Source organism: Balaenoptera borealis (genome assembly GCF_965194805.1).
Source record: "Balaenoptera borealis genome assembly, chromosome: 2".
Taxonomy (NCBI): domain Eukaryota; kingdom Metazoa; phylum Chordata; class Mammalia; order Artiodactyla; family Balaenopteridae; genus Balaenoptera; species Balaenoptera borealis.
The window spans coordinates 132,104,949-132,127,122 of NC_138867.1; the positions used below are offsets into that span (position 1 = coordinate 132,104,949).

At 44.2% G+C, this 22,174-nt stretch overlaps 1 protein-coding gene across 3 annotated transcripts in view; it reads left to right on the forward strand.

Annotated features, from left to right (window-relative positions):
• The window catches only part of GALNT10 (polypeptide N-acetylgalactosaminyltransferase 10), a 223,682-nt gene that overhangs the window by 119,559 nt on the left and 81,949 nt on the right, over positions 1-22,174 (forward strand). For all 3 annotated transcript variants that reach the window (XM_082379088.1, XM_082379089.1, XM_082379087.1), the window contains exon 4: positions 16,335-16,501. In XM_082379088.1, the coding sequence (XP_082235214.1) occupies positions 16,335-16,501 (167 nt within the window). The remainder of the gene's footprint in view (positions 1-16,334; positions 16,502-22,174) is intronic.

Consider the following 22,174-nt stretch of genomic DNA (forward strand, 5'->3'; position numbering starts at 1 on the left):
GTAAACCCTGAAAGGAGCACTCAAATGGCAAAACAAAGAGTTGTAGCTAATAAGCCAACAAAGGAGATAAATTGGATTGATGAAAAATATTCGATTAATCCAAAAGAAGGCAGAAAAGGAGGGAAAAAAGAACAAAGATCAGAAAGGAAAAATTGAAAGCAAGTACCAAGATGATGGACTTTAACCTAACCATATCAATAATCACATTAAATAATCATAGTAATTACTTTAGTGGAAAAGCAGCTTGTCAGATTAGATAAGAAAGCAAGATCCAACTACATACTGCCTGCAAGAAACACACTTTAAAGATAAAGATACAAATAAATTAGAAGTGAAAGGATAGAAAAGATCTTCTGTGCTAACATTAGTCAAAAGAAAACTGGAGTGACTATATATTAATATCAGTCAAATAGATTTCAGGACAAAGACAATTACCAGGGATAAAGAAGGTCATTTCATAATAAAGGGATCATTCGTCAAGAGGACATAGCAATCTTAAATGGTTAAGCAACTAATAAGAGAGTTTTAAAATACATGAAGCAAAAACTCATAGAACTGCAAGGAGAAATAGACATAGCCACAATTATGAAATTTCAACCCTTCTCTCTCAATAATTGATACAACAAGTAGAAAACCAGCAAGAATATAGTAGAGTTGAACAGCACTGTCAACCAGTGTGACCCAGTTGACATTTGTGGAACACTCCACTCAATAACAGCAGAATATACAATCTTTTCGAGTGCATACATAACATTTACCAAGATAAACTATATTCTGGGCCAGAAAACAAGTCTCCATAAATTTAACAGGAATCAGGTGATACAAATTATGTTCTCTGACTACAGTGGAATTAAATTTAGAAACCAATAATAGAATAGTGTCTTAAAATTTCCAGATGTTTGGGAACTATGTAACTCACTTAGGAATAACAGATGGGTCAAAGAAGAAATCAAAAGGAAAATTAGAAAGTATTTTGAACAGAATGATAATGGAAACAGAATATATCAGAATTTGTGGGATGTCACTAAAGCAGCATGTAAGGGGAAATTTTGTAGCATTAAATGCCTATATTGGAAAAGAAGAATGGTCTCAAATTAATGACATCAGCATCTACTTTAAAAACTAGAAAGAGTAAGTTAATCTAAAATAAATGGAAGAAAGGAAGTTTTTTAAAAGATCAAAGCAGAGATCATGAAATAGAGAATAGAAAACCAATAGAGAAAAATCAGTGAACCCAAAAGCTGGTTCTCTGAGGTGGTCAATTAAATTGATGTCTTAGCAGCCTGATAAAGAAAAAAAAGAGAGAAGACACAAATTATCAATATCAAGAATGAGAGGGCTTCCCTGGTGGCACAGTGGTTGAGAATCTGCCTGCCGATGCAGGGGACATGGGTTCGAGCCCTGGTCTGGGAAGATCCCACATGCCGCGAAGCAACTAGGCCCGTGAGCCACAGCTACTGAGCCTGCGTGTCTGGAGCCTGTGCTCCACAACAAGAGAGGCCACGATAGTGAGAGGCCCGCACACCGCGATGAAGAGTGGCCCCTGCTTGCCGCAACTGGAGAAAGCCCTCGCACAGAAATAAAGACCCAACACAGCCAAAAATAAATAAATAAATAAATAATAATTTAAAAAAAGAACGAGAGAGGTGACATAACCACAGATTCTATTACTGTTGAGAATAGTAAAGTAATATTCTGAACAACTTTGTTCCTATAAATTCAACAACTTAGATGAAATGACAAATTCCTTAAAAGATACAAACTACCAAAACTTACTCAAGAAGAAATGATTCATTTAAATGGCCCTATATCTAGTAAAGAAATTGAAATTATATTAAGAACTTTCCCACAAAGAAAACTCCGGGCCCAAATAGATTCCTCGGTGAGTTCTACAAAAAATTTAGGAAATAATACAAATTCTACACAACTCTTCCAAAAAGTTAAAGAGGATGGAGTACATTCCAACTCATTGTGAAGAAGCCAGCATTACCCTGATACCAAAACCAGACAAAGACAACACAAAAAAGAAGATTACAGGCCAATATCGCTGATGAACAGAGATGCAAAAATCCTCAACAAAATATTAGCAAACCAAATTCAGCAATACGTCAAAAAGATCATACAACCGTGATCAAGTGGAATTTATTCCAGGGATTCGAGGATGGTTCAACATCCACAAATCAATCAACGTGATACACACCACGTTAATAAAATGAAGGATAACCATATGTTCATCTCAGTAGATACAGAAAAAGCATTTGATAACATTCAACACCCATTTATGATAAAAGCTCTCAATGAAGTGGGTGTAGAAGGGATGTATCTCAACATAATAAAGGCCATATGTGACAAACACACAACTAATATCATACTCAGTAATAAAAAGTTAAAAGCTATCTCTAAAATCGGGAACAAGACAAGGATACCCCTTCTCACCACTCTTATTCAACATAGTATTGAAATCCTAGATAGAGCAATTAGGCAAGACAAAGAAATAAAAGGCATCCAAAATGGAAAGGAAGAAGTAAAACGGTCACTATTTGCAAATGACATGATTTTATATACAGAAAACCCTAAAGACTCCACCAAAAACCTATTAAAAATAATAGAATCCAATTGGAAATGGATTTGTTATCGTGGTTTGCTAAGCATTGCAGTATCCACAACATCCGGATAGAAGGGTAGGGAATCAGGACGAGGGAGAGCACTGTAGGGAAATCACTCGCTGGACCCAGAAGAGCTAGAGGCTGAGGACCTATTGAGGGACCACCACCTTCCTTCCATGATAATGTGGCCTTGGTGTTGCTGGGGGTTGAGAACCAGGAAAGCCTGATGTTTATAAATATATGCAGAAACAGACAGGGAATCTTCTGGAATGGTGATGAAAGCCCAAGCAGGAAAGGCCTGGGATGTAAAAGAATTGAGTTTTTCTGGCCCAGAAGGCATCACCAGTTGTGCATTCATGGGACCCCAGGGGACCAAAGGAAGCTGTAGGCAGAGCTGCTGTCTGTGTTCTTGGGCTCCTGCTGCATGGAAACCTCATGAATGTATTCAGAGCTAATTAAATCAGGAATTTAAGGCAACCGTGTATGTGTGTTAGGGGCTCCTTTCTCATTCCTCCATCCCCGATCTGTTGCCCACCTAAATGCAGCCTCCTCCTACTCATTTATACTAAAATGATCAAATGTCAGTCCCTGCCTTGAAGCGATCTCAAGCCTATTAGTCAGTTGAAACTTTCTCTGCAAGTCATTCACTCATTAATTGAGCAAATACTTATTGTGTGCCTACCATGGGTGCTTATTACTTACTAGCCTACTAGTGTAGGCTAGTCCCTGGGAAAACAGCAATGAACAAAATGGGCAAAATTTCCTTCCCTCCTAGAGCTTACATTCTACTGGGCTGGGGAGGTCATAAACAAACAAATGAATATATTTATTTTCCAGTGATGTAGGGAAAGAAAGAAGCAAAGTAAGAGGTAGAAAAAGTGATGAGAGAGGCTTCCCTGGCGGTCCAGTGATTAAGACTCCGTACTTCCACTGTAGGGAGGCGCAGGTTCGATCCCTGGTTGGGGAACTAAGATCCCACATGCCGTGGGGCACAGCCAAAAAAAAAAAAAAAAAGTGATGGGAATAAGGTGTATTTTATTTCAGTGGTCAGGGAACGCTTTGCTGAGAAGATGACATGTGAAGAGAGAAATGAAGAAGTGAGGGGCCTAGCAAGGCAGTTAACTGGGGGAAGAGCCCTGCAGGCAGAGGAAACAAGTACAAAGGCCCTGAGACCATCATGCTTGGCTGTGGCACCCAGTGAGCCAGGAGGAGAGTGATGAGAAACAAGGCTGGAGGAGTGTCAGGGTCATGGTGGGGCTTTGGCTTTTACCAAAGTGAGTAAGATGGGAATCCCTGGAGGGTTTTGAGCAGAGAGCGCCATGATCCGATTTTCATTTTCGAAGGATCCCTTTGGTTGCTATGTTAGAATAGACTGAGGTGGCCAAGGGTAGAGACAGGGAGAATATAGTTAGGGGTATATTACAGACTCAGACCACAGTGGGAGTAGAGATTACCAGTGGCCGCATTCTAGATATACTTTGAAGATGGAGACTACAGAATTTACTTACAGACAGTATAGATATGAGAAAAAGAAAGGAGTCAAGGATAACGCCAAGGTTTTTGGCCAGAGCGACTGGGGAGATGGAGTTGCCATTACAGAAACAAAGACTTTGGGAAGAGCAGGCTTGGGGGAAATCAAGATTTGTATTTCAGTCAAGGTTAAGATGTTCTAAAAACATCCAAATGATGATGTCAAGTAGGCAGTTGAATAAATGATGCCATTTGTGTTGTGAAAAATGGAAATGGTGGTGGGATCCTTTTTTGATTATATTATATATTATATTGTGGTTTTAATTAACTCACCTTCCTTGAATAGCAAGAAATGTCTGAGGCATAACGGATAGTAAATCTAGAAATGACCCAGGATCAGCTGTGGTCTGTGGTGTGGTGTGCAGGATGATAGTTTGTGTGCCACATTCAGGTCAAAGTGAGGGCGGTGCACACCTTCTGCCATCTACAATGGGAGTGAATGGCTGGAGTCTGGGCCCACCCGTCTCCCACCCCCCCCCCCACACACACAGTGCCAGGAGGTATGTCAGACCCTCTGTACAACAGTGACAGGCTTGGAAGATGTATTTAGTATGTATTAGCAGTTCTTACCCTTTTTGTCATGATTTGTATGGTGGAGTAAGCTCACTTGACACTTCTGTAGTGGAGTGCTTGAGTGTAAGACTAGCGCCCAGAGATCCTCAGGATGAGAGCGATCCAGACCCCCTAAGTTCGGCAGGTTGTTAGCAAGGCAGTTGTGTAGGGAGGGGCGGGGGGCAGAAGGAGGCTGTAGCCTGAATGAGTTGTGAGCTGGGAAAGGAGAAAGTCCAGGTTTCTCTGTAGCATCACTGATTCTACAGGGAACTTCAATCGGCTCTCCTCTGAAATTAAATTTCTCTCTTCTGAGCAATAGTGTTTTCTTCTAAGACAACAGTTATTGATCCATCAGACCTAATATTGGGATTTAAAGCTGCTCATAAGCCTTAAAATGAAATGGCAGCCAATAAAATTTCTCAAATTGACTCCTTTTCTTGTAATTTTTAAAACAGATTTCAGTGAATTCATCCCTTTTGTTGACATTACGGAGATAAATGGCTTATACACAGAAATGGCTGCCTGTCAACGGAAAATCAAACGGGCACGTATCCCATATGATTTTTGCTGGGTGAAAACCACTCGACATCCACGTGCGCTGTCGTGTGGTTTGTTTTCTTTTATCATTTCTGCAAACAGACGCGTTCTCTAAGCCTTCTTGAAATGGGCGCTGTGTGCTCCGTGAGTACGAAACGCCTGCCGTTTAGCTGGTGCTTGTGTGCCAGGCACCGTGCTGAGCACTCCACCACCTCAGCTCACTTGTTCCCACTTTGAGGTTTGGCGTGACGACGTTTTTCTTTCCTTTATGTTTCAGCATCTTCTTCTCATTTACAAAAACTCTGTCACAACTCTTTTGTGATTCTGGCCTCTCTGAAACCGTTTGTGTCTAATGGGGATGACTAGCTCCATTTTACAGATGCACACACTAAACCTCAGGGAAGCTGAGTTCTTTGCACCAGTTCACACAGCCTGTAGAAGGCAAAGGAGACTCACACCTGGACCCCAGCCTGTGCTCCTTCTGCTGCATCACGCCAAGACCGAGACCCATTCCTCACAGGGAAGGAAGCAGACATTTTTACATTCGAATCCTTTGTGCGTGAAGGTTCTTGGGCCAGGCGTAGCGAGCAAGGTTGGCTAGATAAATGGACACAGCCCGGACACTGCTTGAGTTGCCTTTCACTCCCGCTGCTGAAGGTAACATACGCTTGTCCGGGAGCAGATAAATCGCCCTCAGTAAAACTGGTTACAGAGATGCGTTTGATTTCTAAGTGGTATTGCCCTCGAAAGGACTTAAGGAAAAAGAGAATAATGACTGGAAGATAAAGACAATTATCAATTCTCTCCCTTCATTAAGATGGTATCACGGGCAGCATGATGATAAGAAAAGCGAAGCAGCTCCCCTTGGGAGCAGTGTGACATAGACTAGAGCATAACTCCCTCCTGATTGTAAGCCTCCTTCTCCACACCTTTTTGGGGGACAAAATCAATAGTGCCCCCACCTGGCCAGCCACCTGCAACCCTAAATCTGCCCAGGTAGTGAATGGTATCAGTTTAGCATTCTGTAGACTTTTCCTTTGCTTATGCAACATATGGAGACATAGCAAAAGGTTTGGGGCTTTTTGGTCTGGGGTTTTTTTCCCCCCACAAAAATGTGGTCATACTCTATGTATTTTATCCTACAGGTAGCTTTTTTCGCTTATATTATGGTCACTTTTCTAAGACATTTCTAATAGCTGTATAATATTACACAGGAATCTCATAAATTCAACCATTGCTCTGTTGACAGGCATACAGGTTGTTTCCATTCTGGAAACAATGGCAAAAACATCCTTGAACATGTTTCTTTACATTTTAGTTTCTTCTTTTCTCCTCTGTCGTGAATCATGAAGAATTTTGATATTAAAGCCCGTTTCCTCCTTACCCTGTTGGCCTGGCATCTGGCATCTAATGGGAGGTGTGGTCCTTATGGTTGTTATCTCATGCTGATAATTCCGGGCCTCTTGACCTCACCTACCGAACTGATTAACCAGAGTTCCTCCTTCCTGCTGTCAGCCTATGTTTAAAGTTTGAGCACATGGAACACTTTGCAGGTTACGTGTGCGGAAGGACCAGTTTTATCAAGTGGGACAGCCATGTGAAGAAACTGTTGGGTTTTCCTGTGTGCTTTAAAAATTTTTGCTGTTGTTGTTGTTTTTTTTACACCTGTCTCAAAACTAGATATGATCTGAGTAAAGGACTTTCCAAAATGTGAGTTCGAAGGGAGAGGCAAAGACTGCACAAACCAAGATCCTTTAAATACTGCTTGTACCTGAAGTCTCTGGTACAGGTTAGGGGGCACAAAACTGGTGATGAACTGGTGGTGCAGAGGTGCATAATTAATACTAATTAGCTTTGTTATTCTCTTAACTGCCTGTTGAGAGGAGGGAAGAGCAGGTGGGTGCAGCAAAGCCTCCCCTAAATGGAAAAGGACCTTCAAAAAGGTGTCAGCCTCAGCACCTGTTGTCACACTAATTTTCCGGCTCCTCTGGTTCCAGCCAGACTGTGTTAAAGAGAAACCCACGCCTGTCTCATCCCCCACAGAGCGGGAGAGAAGGGCTGCGGAGCCGAGCCTCAGCTGTAGAGAAAAGGCTTGCTGTCGGGTATGTCAGGAGAGGGCCCAAACCTGCATCTGGAGGGATGATGAGGGTGAAGGGCAAGAGCTTTTCACACTCTGCCCACTAAGATCCAGTTTCTTCCTTTTGTTCCAGAGCCTGGAGCTATTTATAACTTCCACTAAGCTTCTTGGGGGCTCCAGAGCCCAGAAGACATAGTCTTTCTGAGAATGTTGTATTATAAGGAACTGTCCTTTATACAAAATACAGAGGGGAGAATTTCAGAATTTTGAACTTAAACCATTTGCTGGAAAATGACCTACACCGTGGCCTCGGGGAGGTGGAAACTCACATTTCTGAGCCAGATGCTATACCAGGTACATTCACATATGGTATGTCATTTATTCCTTGGGACAGCCTTAATAAGAAAGAGTTTTATCCCCGTTTTACCCACGTGGAACCTGAGGCTTAGGGAGGCTGTGACCTTCCCCAAGTGACACACTTCTAAGTGACAAAGGTGAGATTTGAATCCAGATCTGAGGGTCTCTTCAGCTTATGCCCCTTCCCTTACCACGGTTTCCACCTTGGGAAGTACCCTTACTGAAGCCCCTTGCCCTTTCCTGGCATGGCCATCCCTGATTCCAAGAGAACTGAAATCAGGAACATTCTCTTTGCTGTGAGTTCTCCTCCACATTTACCTGTCTGCAAGGCCGGAGCTAGCTACTTCTCCCTCCTTGTGGCTGTTTTAAGTGTCCATTCTCACCTAGTTCTCCTGTCATCCTTGTGGTGTTACCATCCCCACTTCACAGATGAGGAAACTGAGTCTCAGCAAGGGATGGAAAGCTGCCCCAGGTCTCACAGCTGCAGAGCAGCACAGTCGGGATTTGAAACCAGGCCCAGAGCACTCTTGCTCCCTTAGGCACGTGCAATATTGGGTGTGTTCATGGACTTGCACTTCTTTTTTTTTTTTTAATATTTATTTATTTATTTATTTTGGCTGCGCTGGGTCTTAGTTGCAGCATGTGGGCTTCTTAGTTGCAGCATGCGGGCTCCTTAGTTGCGGCATGCAGACTCTTAGTTGCGGCATGTGGGCTATTTAGTTGCGGCATGCGGGCTATTTAGTTGCAGCATGCAGACCCTTAGTTGCAGCATGCAAACTCTTAGTTGCAGCATGCATGCGGGATCTAGCTCCCCTGACCAGGGATCGAACCCGGGCCCCCTGCATTGGAGCGGGAAGTCTTATCCACTAGACCACAAGGGAAGTCCCTGGACTTGCATTTCAATTTGGTCTGTGGATAGTGTCCCATGTTAGGGAATTAAATTTTTTTTTTTTTTATGTTCCCTTCAAAATGACTAGATTGTTCTTTTTCAAGGTTGACTTGGAGAGGAAATTTTTGAAATGCTTCCCTTTGATTTTGACTTCTTTTCTTTTTTATTCTAGTGCTCCAGCATTAAGCCCTCAGGGTGCACGTTAAGGGCCAGTATATTAGATTCATCTTTATGCCCGAGGGCTCAGAATCCTTTAGGGAATATTCAGCTGGGGGCTGCTCAATCCCCAGTGAGTCCTCCTACTGCCTCCCACCCCCCACCTCAGGCCTCAGCCCAGGCCACTTTCTCCTAGTCGGTGAATGATCAAAGTTCTCTTCCTGCAGCATGAGAGAGGCTGCCCCCTTCAGGTCAGAGGGAGCATCTGGGGAAGTTTCTGCCTCTGTCCTTCAAAAGCCATCCTTAGTTCCAAAACAGATTCATGTGACTGATGGGGCTTAGGGATTATCCAGTTATATCAGCAAGATCCTTAATAGTTACAAGTGACAGAAACCTAACTCAAACTGACTGAAGAAAAGACAATGTATTGACTCACGTAACTGAAAAGGCCAGGAGTAGACGATGGCTTCTGCCAGAGCTGGATCCAGGTCCCTAAATGATGCCAGCAGGAACCTCTCTCTCCAGCTCTTGGCTCTGTTTTCTGTTCTGCTAACTTCATTTTAAGATAGGGAACAGTCTGTATGGTGGCCCCAGGCAGATCAGACTTCTATCCTCCCACGTTCATTTTCAGCAGAAAAGAGCTTCCCTCTCTCCCAGCTGTCTCAGCCAAGATTTACTCTGATTTACAGGTGCCCATCCCTGAACCAACCACGGGGGCTGTGGAGCTGGGATGCCCTGGCTGAGCCAGGCTCTCTTGCCCACCCTCAAGGCAAGGCAAGGACCTCCGCCAAACCCTGTGAAATTGAGGGCTGGGAGATTCCCCAAGGAGAATCAGGATGCTCTTACCAAAAGAAGCAGAAGGAATACAGAGCAGGCACGCCAGACTTGCCCTTTGTCCAGCTCCCTTATCGACATAAGGGGAACCCAGGATCCGGCAAGAAGATGGGACTTGGAATGTTGCGTGGTAGAGCAGAAACCAGAATCCAGGATTTCAGACTCCTACCTAGTTCCCTCAGTTTTTGTTTTTTTATCTATTCATTCTTCTTTTTGCTTGTATAATTAATAGTACATTACCCCTATAAAAATATTTATGTATACAGGACAGATGGGTTTCAATCCAGGCTCCAGCTGTTTATTTGACCTCTCTGCCTTGTTTGCTCCTCATTGTAATGGGAGTAATGATAGTCCCTACCTCATAAGAGCATTGTGACAATTAAATGACTTAATGCATATAAAGTGCTTAGAAAGTGCTTATTATGCCCAACAGAATAGAAATCCTTAACAGATATATTCTGTTACAATCTTTGTCATCTTACAGCTTATTTTTTAACTGCTATCAGTACTCTCTAGTTCGAATTTTTCATCATTTATTTAATCTTTCCCCATTGATGAACATTCACTTTGTTTCTACTCTTTTCACCATTTCAAAGTGTGTCAAGGAGCACCCCTGACCGTGCCTCTTGGTCCTCACACCGTGAACATCTAACTCAACTTTGTCCTGTTGAGGTCGGGACCTCATCAGACTGAGAACCAGATAACAAGGGAAGTGCTTGGGCAAGGGGTGGGATGTTTTGCACTCAGCTCATAGTCGTAAGATTTGAAGTACCACAGTTGCCTCTTCCTTTACGGTGTCTCCTGGGGCCAGAAATACTGAGCCAAGGGGGCACCAAGATTGATGTCATGTGATGGAAATGTCATGGTGTCCCTGCTTTGACCTTCTGTGAGGGCATCGCTCTGCCCGTTCCTGCCCCCGCAGGGCCCCTTCTAAGTGTCTCAGGAGCCCACTCTGTATCTGGGGACCCATGGACACTGGGAGGCCATCAAGTCAGTGTGCCATGTGCCGTGCTGTAGAAACAAATATTTGTTCAGAGAAGAGCTTGGAGGAAGGCATACCCTAAATGTTTCATGGAGGTCAGCCCCCGGTGTCAGGATGTTGAAGTCATTAGCGGTTGTCTTTTAGCCCTGCTGTGTTTTCCAGCCTTTCATAGTGAGCAATTACCACTTTTGTCATCAAGAAAAATATTGTAAGCATTATTTTAAGTAAATACTCTCTAGATTTGAGGCTTGGATCCAAGTCACTTTCCACTAGGGGCTCCATTTCCTCATGTGGAGAACGGGGTTAGCACCCCCAGGTTTGTCTCCCTCCCAGGGGCTGGTGCAGCTTAGAGAAAAGGGAGAGTGCTCTATAAACCGTCAGGCACGTTGACCTGGGGAAGGAGGAGGTTGATTGTCTGGTCATAGCCAAACCCAGCCTCTCTGCATTGGGAGCAGTGCCCCAGTTGCCCCGTTCCGGAGACTACACTCTGAAGGCATCGGGCAAAGGGATGCTTCGTGTTTGTCACACATACAAGGACTGAGCATACTCCACTGTCCAGTGTTGAGATCTTAAGACACAACACACAGACAGGTCTTAAAGGTGACAGCTAAGATGGGGGTGTCACTGGGGTGGGTGGTGGCCTTCTCTCTTCCTCCCTGCCACCCCCAGGCCTCCTCTGTCTGTTGTGATCTGAGGCCTAATAAGAGGAGGAGAAATGGGGCTTTTCACACGGGCTCCCAACAGGGAGGTGGCCTGTGGGAGAGTCTGTGGAACCAAGCTTCCTGCTGGATAACGGAGAGATTCATTTCAGCATGGCACACAATTTTTTATCTAAACCAGTAGACTAAGCTGGGACCAAACTAATGACTAGTGCCTGTGGCAAAAGTCGAAGTGCCATTTTGTGTTTATTTAGTAAATAAATGAGTGGATGGTTAGAGGAGGGAGAAGAAGAGTAGACCCTCCTCGCCTCCCCAGAAGCACATGATCAAGGCTGAGCCTTTTATTTAAGTTCTGAATAATTTTTAAATCCAGGATTGGGTTAAACTGGAAGTGAATTTAGTCTGTTGTGGCATCGTCTGCTTCCCTTAGTACATGATGGTGTTTGTGTACCTACCGGCAGGCTGTGGGCCCCAGCTCTGGGGTTCAAGAGAGCCAGGGCTCTCTGCGCCGTAATAGTGCTGTTGTATTTCACCCCATGGACTCCAGGCAATTTATTACAGCTAGCCCCCCCCTCCAACCCTGCCGCAACGAGTGAGCCTCCTGTGAAATTGGATGGAAGGCAGGAACTCTTGTAGAAAAACTAGATAGCACCTGTCTTTCTTGGCCACAGAGGATGCAGCCAAATTAAGGGAAAGGGATTTTTAAGGAGAGGTGCTTTCGTTCATTTGTGAAGGTCGACATAATGAAGTTGGAAGAGGCTCCCCCAGAAGACTGACTGAAATGATCAAAGGGGTTAGAGAGGTGGGGGAAGAGGCAGAGGAGGGCCCGGAGGTGGGGCCTGGATAAAAGCAGTCCAGCCAGATGCAGGAGCAAGAGGGGACATGAAAGAAGGGGAAAGAGAGAGACTGACCTGTCCATCAAAACTGGACTGCCAGAATTAGGGGCACCCTGTCCATGCAGCTGTAACTGGGCTCACAGCCAGACACCATGGGTTCATTCCTGCCCTGTCCTACCCTGCAGCTTCCCTTGGTGCCTCTAGCAGACGTAGAATTTAAAGCTAAGGAGACCGTGGACCCTGAGCTGTTTTTTCCTCCCAGCATTTCTTTCTGAAAATTGTCAAACATAAAGAAAATTTGAATGAATTGCACGTAGAACACTCATCGAGATTCCCACCATCGAGATTCTGCAATTAACATTCCTCTAATGATTTTATCACATATATATATTTTTAAAGATTTAATTTTATATATTATTTTTGGCTGTATTGGGTGTTCGTTGCTGCGTGCGGGCTTTCTCTAGTTGCAGCGAGCAGGGGCTACTCTTAGTTGCATTGCGCAGGCTTCTCATTGTGGTGGCTTCTCTTGTTGTGGAGCACAGGCTCTAGGTGCACGGGCTTCAGTAGTTGTGGCACACAGGCTCAGTAGTTGTGGCGCACGGGCTTAGTCGCTCTGCGCATGTGGGATCTTCTCAGACCAGGGCTCGAAGCTGTGTCCCTTGCATTGGCAGGCAGATTCTTAACCACTGCGCCACCAGGGAAGTCCCAAGGTGGGCAGTTTTGTTTTTCCCTCTTGGCCTGCCTGGTCCTCAGCTCCCCTTTTCTGGGCCCTGGGAAAATCCCTAATATCTCTGTTGAAATATACCCCAAAGATGAAAAGAAATGAAGAACAAAAGGAATCTTAAATTTTCTGTAATCATATTGTTAGAAATAATATTAGTATTGCTTTTCTGAAACTGTTATATATTATAGGAAAAAAGCAACTGTTAATGTTAAGAACCTAGATTTTTAGCAACAGAGTTAGAATATGTAAAACCAGACAAAAACCTAAGAAGAAGAGAAAACTACAGACCAGTATCCCTTATGAATATAGATGCAAAAATCCTCAGCAAAATACTAGCAAACCAAATTTGGCAACATATAAGGAGGATTATACGCCATGACCAAATAGGATTTATCCCAGGAATGCAAGGTTGGTTCAGTATATGAAAATCAATGTAATGCATTATATTAATAGGATAAAGAACAAAACCCATATGATTATATCAGTAGATGCAGAAAAAGCATTTGACAAGATCCAACACTTCTTCATGATAAAAACATTCAACAAACTGAGAATAGAAGGGAGTTCCCTCAACCTGATAAAGAGCATTGATGAAAAACGCACATTAACATTATATTTAATGGTGAAAGATTGAAAGCTTTCCCTTCTAAGGTCAGGAGCAAAACAAGGATGTCTGCTCTTGCCACTTCTATTCAACATTGTACTGGAGTTTCTAAACAGTTAGACAAGAAGAAGAAATAAACGGCATCTAGTTTCAAAAGAAAGAAGTAAAACTGTCTCTATTTGCAGATGACACTGTCTTGTGTATAGAAAATCCTAAGGAATCCACACCAAAAAAATATTACTAGAACTAATAAATTAGTTCAGCAAGGTTGCAAGACACAGGCTCAATATAAAAAATCTATTATATTTCTGTACACTAGCAAGGAACAATATGAAAATGAAATACATATTTACTAGTCATTTCTCCAAGGAAGATATACAAATAGCCTATAAGCACATGAAAATAAGCTCAACATCATTCATCATTAGGAATATGCAAACCAAACTGTAATGAGATACCACTTCACACCCACTAGAATGGCTATAATCAAAAAGATGGACAATAATAAGAGTTGGTGAGCATGTGGAGAAATTGGAACCCTCATACATAGTTGGTGGGAATGTAAAATGGTGCTGTCACTTTGGAAACAGTTGGCAGTTCCTTAAAGAGTTAAACATGGAGTTACTTTATGGCCCAGCAATTCTACTCCTTGATATATACCCAAGACAATTGAAAACATATGTCTACCCCAAAACTTGTACATGAATGTTCACAGCAGCATTATTCATAATAGCCAAAAGGTAGAAACAACCCAAATGTCCATCAGTTGATGAATGAATAGATAAAATGTGTTGTATTTGTACAGTGGAATATTATTCAGCCATGAAAAAGAATGAGGTACTGATGCATGCTACAACATGAATGAACCTTGAAAATATTATGCTTAAGTGAAAGAACCCAGACACAAAGGCCACATGTTATATGATTCCATTTGTATAAAATGTCTAGGATAGGAAAATCCATGGGAACAGAAAACAAATTAGTGATTTTCAGGGAATGGGGGCAGTGGATAATGGGTAGGGACTGCTAATAGATATGAAGTTTCTTTTGGGGGGGTGATGAAAATGTTCTGGAATTAGATAGTGGTGATGGTTGTACAACTTTGTGGATATATTAAAAATTACTGAGTTATACACTTTAAAAGGGTGAATTTTATGTTGAATTTTATGATATGTGAATTATATCTCAATAAAAAAGAGGTACAATATAAAATTAAAGTTTAGTAAAACTGTAATTTTATATGTTTATGAAATTGTATATATATATGAAATTTTAGCATAAACTCATATCTATTCAAATATATTTGTAGTGCTGACCACCGTAAAGGCGTAGAAGCCATAACCAACATTATAGTAATGAATGCACTTAGTGCCCATATTGCAGCATCTAAATGGTTATATTGATAATATTAAAGAGCCAAGTTTCTCCTTGGCAGAATGGTTGATTCCAGGTTAGAGCAGGAAACATACAGGTTGAGGCTGGAGAATCTTTTGATACCTTTTGTCAGAAAACAAAGAAGCTGTCAGTACCCTGTGACCACGTGCAAAGGACTAGGAGCCAACTTGAGAAGACCGCCTTGGGCTAAAAATAGGCTTATTTGGGAACCAAGAAGAGTAATACTAGCACTGAATTGAAACATATTAATTATGTTAAAATTTATGAGTTCATAATGAAAACAAATAATTGGCCATCTTTGGAGGATGCTACGGAACCAAGTCCTTCTGAAAATCGGTAAATTAAGAATCAAGAACTTAGCCTATCTTTCCTGTACTTCAGTGTAGGCCAAATAGTTGACATGGTAAAGTTTTTCTCCATGGAAGTATTCCAGCTAGTAAAGAAAGAATGATAGAATTAGAAATCACCATTTTGCAAACCCCTGATGAAATAAAGGATTTAGATGCGAATTATCTTTGGCCACCAACATCACAAAAGGAAAGACGACTGGACATTATGTGTTTCCCAAGGAATGCTCACACCAGCACCTATGAAGAGGCTGCCAGAATATCTCATCAAATTAGGTCAAGCCTCTAGATCTAACTACCAGTTTACAGGAGGCAAAGTGGGGCAGACAGAGGAACATGTTGAGAGACACCACATCAACGCAGGAAGCAAAATGCAGACTGTGGGAAATACTATAGAGCAAATGATCCAGTTTCTTAAACAAATAAATGGTAAGGGGAAAAGAGACCTAGGAGATACATCAGCTAAAAGCAGTAATGTGGGCCTTGTCTTGATCCAGATTTAAACAAACCAGCTGTAATAAGACACAAAAACATCAGGGAAGTTTGAACACCAACTAAATATTTGCTGATATTAAGTAACTATGATAATTCTTTGGGGTATTACCATGATATTAAAGGCCCACAGGAAAAGGGCCTTCTGTCCCCAAGCTTACCGTGGGGCTGGTGGAGAGCAAGGGAGAAAATGTGCCCTCTGCCCACAGAGCCCAGGGAGGGAGAGAAGAGGGTCCAAGCCAGTGAAGCCCAGTTTATTCTTCCAGGTTTAAGGACACATGGTTTCTCCTCCGTAGAGAGGAACGTGCAAGGGGTGGGCAGAGAGACAAGAGTGTTACCGAAGGGCTATCTTCTACATAGAATCATGAGGATGGACAACCATGTTCCTATCACAATTGAGGCATAGACAACAAGTTAGTGCATGTAAAGCACCAAACCCCATTGCTGCTCCATCACTGTTGGGGGTTGTTGTTCTGTAACTGCTCGTGTACAAAGCTGGGTGGGGGGGGTCGTGTGTGTGTGTGTGTGTGTGTGTGTGTGTATCCCTGTGCACTCTGTGTGCAGGGATTAGAGGCAGGACTTTGGGATGCCAAGTAGAAGAAAGTTGTGAAGTGACCGTGGTGTCCCCAGCTTTCACTCATTCCCTAAAGCCTGGAGAGGAAGTAGGAATTGCAGTTAGCTGAACCACGTGCGTGAGTTCTCCTGGCAACATGAGAGCTGAACCTGTTCTCTCCCTGTCCCCCATGTCTCCCTCTAGCTGCAACAGCAAACGCTACCTGGAGACGCTCCCCAACACCAGCATCATCATCCCCTTCCACAACGAGGGCTGGTCCTCCCTCCTCCGCACCGTTCACAGCGTGCTGAACCGCTCGCCCCCGGAGCTGATCGCCGAGATTGTCCTGGTGGACGACTTCAGTGACCGAGGTAGGGCCCATTTCACCCAGCTTCCCACCCTCCACGCTCCATTCAGTGACTTGCCAAAGGGGTGGTAGGTTTTCCCATCTTCAGCAGCACCAGCATGTGGGCTACCATGTACTGATGCTTGAGGCCATGAACCTGGCACTGAACACAAGTTTCTTACTTAGTCCTCACAATGACCCATGAAATAGGTTCTGTTTTTATCCCATTTGTATCAATGTAGAAGTGCATTAAGCTGCAAACAATAGAGAACTTTAAATAATAGCTCAAACAAGTAAGGGGTTTATTCATTTATTCATTCATTTGATAATGAGATCCAGGATTGGTACAGCTGCTTGAGTCTATCACTGGAGAACCAGACTTCTCTCTTCCCACTTCCTCATCCTCATGGTTACAAAATGGCTGCTGTACCTCTGGGAATTCTACCTTCCAGGCAGGAAGAAGGAGGAAGGGCAAAGAGAACAAAGCCTCTTCCTTTGAAGACTTTGCCTTCTTATTCAGGAAAGTCTCCCCATATCTGCACCCATTTGGCACCCATATCTGCAAGGGTGGCTGGGAACATGAGTGTTCTGATTTTTGGCCTCTTTAGTAGAAATAGGAAAAGAAGTGGATTAGAGAAGGTATCAGGACAGCTCACCTACAGCATCTGCCACACCACTTTACAGATGCAGAAACTGAGGCTCAGAGAGGTTAAGTGACTTGCCCTTGGTCTCACAGCTCTTAGATGGTGATGTGGTGACTAAGCCACGTCTGTCTGACCCCATGCACATGATCTTAACCACTAGACCACACTGCAGAGCCTCTTCGCTGTGAGCCTCACCCATGGGTTTAAGAGACACAGAGGTGGAGCCACAAATGAAATCCAAGAAGAATTTGCCCTCCTGCCAATGGTCTCGAGCTTATTCTTTGCATCAGAGCTTTCACCACTTGCAGCAAAATCAAGAGAAGCCCTTTCCTCTTCTCACTTTCTTGTAGAGGCACTAATAAGTAGTGAAGAGAGGGAATCTAAGTACACTCCAGAATAATCAAAGCTGAGCTGCTTGCCGCCCCGTTTTAGTACTACACCCCACTTACGTGGCGGGGTGTGTGTGTGTGTACACACATATAGATACACACACATTTTGAACTCAGTTCCTACCATCTCTAATTCTCCCCGTAACTCTTTTTTTTATTATTATTTATTTTATTTATTTATTTTTGGCTGCATTGGGTCTTTGTTGCTGCACGCGGGCTTTCTCTAGTTGCAGTGAGCAGGGCTACTCTTCGTTGCAGTGCGCGGGCTTCTCATTGCAGTGGCTTCTCTTGTTATGGAGCACGGGCTCTGGGTGCCCAGGCTTCAGTAACTGTGGCTCATGGGCTCTAGAGCACAGGCTCAGTAGTTGTGGAGCATGGGCTTAGTTGCTCCGCGGCACATGGGATCTTCCCAGACCAGGGCTCGAACCTGTGTCCCTTGCATTGGCAGACGGATTCTTAACCACTGCGCCACCAGGGAAGCCCTATCCCCTAACTCTTGACATACATTCATTGTCATGGGACCCTTTACTTTTCCTTCTTTGCTCTTGTCACATCAGAATTAAAATATAAATAAGTGTAACATGTGAGCATTGTGTGTGTAAACATTGGCCTGTCATGTGTTTCCTCTACCAGATTCCACATTCTGAGAGCTGGGACCACCCCATCAGTCTTGTTCACTACATATCCTCAGCTCCTTAGGCATATAGTAGGTGCTTAATACATGTTTGACAACTAAATGATCAGAGCTCGTTTCCTCTGTTCCCTTAGCACTTCCGCCATGGTTACAATAGCATCCATTATATGAGATTTATTTGTGTCCCTGAAGCGAGGTCTGTGAAGTCACCTGTGGGTGTGTCTCCTTGTGTCTGTAGCACCATTCTTTAGCAATAGTTACCTCTTTGATCCTGGCCCTGTCACTTATTAACTCTGTTACCTTGACCCAGTCACTTAATCTCTCTGTGCTTCAGTTCCCTCATCTGTAAAAGGGAATCTACCTCTTAGGTAGCTATGACTATTAAGTGGGTTAATACACGTCAAGTGGTTAGGACAGTACATGGCACAAAGTGAACATTAGAAATAAACATTTAAGCTTGGTATTATCATTATTACTGTTAACATTATTTATGCCTAGTTTGTTGGAGTGGGTGTCAGGGATAAATGTACAGACATGGAGGTACGGTCTCTCCCTTTCCATGGGTGAAAGAGCTTTGCAAATTGCAAAGCACTAAAAAAATGTGCTATTGTCCCACCTTCCACCTAAATTGTCTCCCCATCCATTCACCATTTCGGGGACCATTTCTATGTGCCAGGCCCATACATTATCTCATTTATTCTTGACGACAGCCTCTGAGGGAGGCCCTGGGGTCTCTGCGTCTCTGATGAGGAGCTGGGGTCAGGTGACTTGCCCAGACTTACACAGCCAGTGAGCAGAGCACCCAGACCCGTGGACTCAGAGCCCCAGACCCGTGCTCTACCGCTGCCTTTCCTGCCTTTCGTCCTTTACCCCTCCTCCTCTCCCAACCTCATCCTTCCCCCAGTTTGGGCCCGCCACCCCCAGGCCACGGGCTCTCAGCCAGGTGGTGAAAATGAATATAAATGAGCACATTGCTCAAGTCATTAACTGATGTCCATTTACTGTGCTGCGGCAGACACAGCCCCTGCTCCTCGGGGTGAACACCCGAGCCTTCCATCAGGTTCTTGAGAGCCACAGCCGTGAGGGTGGCCCTCTGCGCTTGGCTCCCCTTCTTCGTGTACCAGCCACCGCAGGACCTTCTGTTCTGGAGCACGCCAGGCTCCATCCTGCCTTGGGATCTTCTCGTGTTCTTCCCTCTGCCCGGACATCCTCTTCCCAGCACTTCCCACGGCTGGCTCCTCTCACTCTATCTTCACTTCGGTCCCCCACCCCTGCCGCTGTGCTCTCTTCTCCACGTGGGGTCACAGGGCTGTTTGCTGACCTATTATCAGCCTTCCTCATTAGACCATTTGTGGTTAATAAATGTTTGTGAATTAGTGAATGAATGAATGAGGGGGGGCAGAGAAGAAGGGAAAATATGTGGCAGCTACAGCTGTATCCACACACAGGGAAAACCATCACTCGCAACAGGGTTGTCTTCAGTCAGCGAGATAGATGTGGCTGTGGGAGACACCGTGGTTCCTTTGGTGACTGGCGCTGGCCCACGTCTTTGGGGTTCAGGTTCAGGTCCCTGTCGCCTGTGTTCTGAAGCATGGGACAGACCCATAGCACTTGGCAGGATCCATCTCTGAGCGTCACAAGGCATTAGTCCTCCAGAGGGAGAGTGAACCCGGCATCATCCAGATTAGAAACAGCAGTTCTACTTGTTGGGTGAGAAAAGAGCTTCAAGGTCATCCAAGGCTACTGGCTTTGAACGTGTGCCTCTGAGCAGTAGGGGGCCCAGGAACGCGTCAGGGAGCGCTGTGAGGGCTGTGAAGAACCTCACAGGTGCAGGTGGGGTTCACGTACCTCTCCTGGCATGGTCTATATTTGGTTTCCAGAAAATTGTTCACTAAGAGGAACTCCACTGCTTAAAAATGCGTGAAAATTGCAGATGTAACAGCCTACTCATTGTACAGATGGGAAACCTGAGTCCTGGAGCAGTGGACAAGCTTGACTAAGAGCACATGGCCAGCTGGTTGCAGACGAGAGACAAGAATCCCCACTCTATGCTCCCATTACAGCCTGTCCCCTCGTCTTAGCTGTGAATGTGAAACATCTGCAGAAGCACATTACTGTTTTCTACCCCCCAGGATGCTTCTCAATACATCATTTTCCATTGTACTAAAGAGCAAACTTCTTGCTAAAGAGAGCTCATTATCAAACACGACCAATCCTGGACCATAATGGTTTATGCTCCAATATCCCAGTTTCCTCAGTGTTGTACTCAGTGATGAAAATAACGTGATTCCCCCTCCCCCAATAAAAGAAGACTGTAACAATCTTGAGAAAGAAAAGGTAAATTTTATAAGAATGACATTCACCAAGTAACATCTGTTTCTCCAGAGAGCAAAAACATTAACCCAATGCAGTACCGTTCCCAAACCCTAATAAGATAGAGAAGAGAATGAATACTGTCCCATTTCACAGACAGGAATGAGAACTGAGGCCCCTGACTGTTGCCCTTTTTTCTCAGTGAATCGGGCATGGAACCCAGAGGAGAACACTTACCTCATGCCCCTCAGTCCTGCACATTAGCTGTCAGATTTTGCAACCTGCGTTCTTCAGAAAAGCAATCATTCTTCTTGTTTCAAGAAGAAATTCTCAAGGCAGCTTTGGAAGAAAAACTTACTCGGCAGTGATTGTTTTAAAAATGAGATTTGAGAGAAACAACTTCAGAATTATAGAGAGGCCTGTCTCAAGTACGGCAAATATGGGCCATCGTGAAAGACGGATTTCTCTGGGCCACGTGAGCAGAGGCAGTTCTCAGAGTTGAAATTCATAGATGCTAACTACAGGCTTGATTGGCGCTGCCTGGCAGAAGGCATTTTCCTCTGAAATGAGCCTCTTCCAGGATCCTCAGGGCAACTAATTTTAATTTGGCTGAGGGTCAAGACCTCGAGTAGGAGACAAAATTGGAGCAGATGAATTCTTGAAATAAGATCCAGAGCTTTGGGCAGGCAGCACTGGGGACTAGAGTGAAGGCAAACGTTGGCCCCGGAATAATCCTGGCCCTGCTTGCAAATAGAGCACTGCGGAGTTTTCCAGGGGGCTCCAAAAGCTCTTCAAATGTGGAGGCTTGGCTTGAGGATGAGGAAGACATAGAGGTGTTTTTGCACTAGTGGGAGAAAGGTGAGAGTGTAGGGTGGCAGACCTGCCTCCAGATTACACTGCCCAGATAGGAGATCTTTATTAGGAAAAACAAAAGGGGTCTTTGTTCATTCGTTTCTTTCTATTCTCCTTCCCCTCCCCATTTCCAAACAATATTGGTTTTCCAAAAAAAATAGGATATGTAGCCGTGGATGGGATTATTGTCTTTGGATGAACTGTGGGCCACCTGGAATGATGAGGTGCAGAAACGAAAGGCTATGATATGATCTCGCTGACATCATTTCCCCCAGCTCAGCTCCCCATCAGCAAACAAACAAAAACATACACATTGAAGTGTTCCCTGAAAGGAGGTTCTTAAGCAAGCAAGCGTTTGTGGAGCTATCAACAGATTGTTGGCAGTGATTGGTGCTGGAGGGAGTGTGGACATTGCAGGGCCCGTTAGTACACATGGTAGAGGCTCTCGCCATTGAGACCAAGGTCCCAGCTCTTCCTTCTATGATGGGCTTATTAACTCTGACCTGCGTTGTCACACCATGCCAGTCCTGGAGACACGTCAAGGAGATCCGTTTGCCCTGACCCGATTTGCATTGCAACGTACCACTCTTGACACGAGCCCATCAGTGTCTATTCCTCGTTTCTTGTCATCTCTCTCGAAGCCTTAGTTTGCTTCCAGGACCACCACAACTGTCGGGATGGCCATTCCCCACTTTCACCGTATTGTTTGGGTTCTCTTCACCTTGAGTTTTGTGCTGCTGAATTTGTTTTTCTCTACATTTGTCCTGATTTCATTCATATTCATATATTCAGCAAACTTCATGAAATGACTCTGTGCCGTCGCTGCAGCAGGTGCTGGGGCTACAACGGGAATAAAATAGACTTCT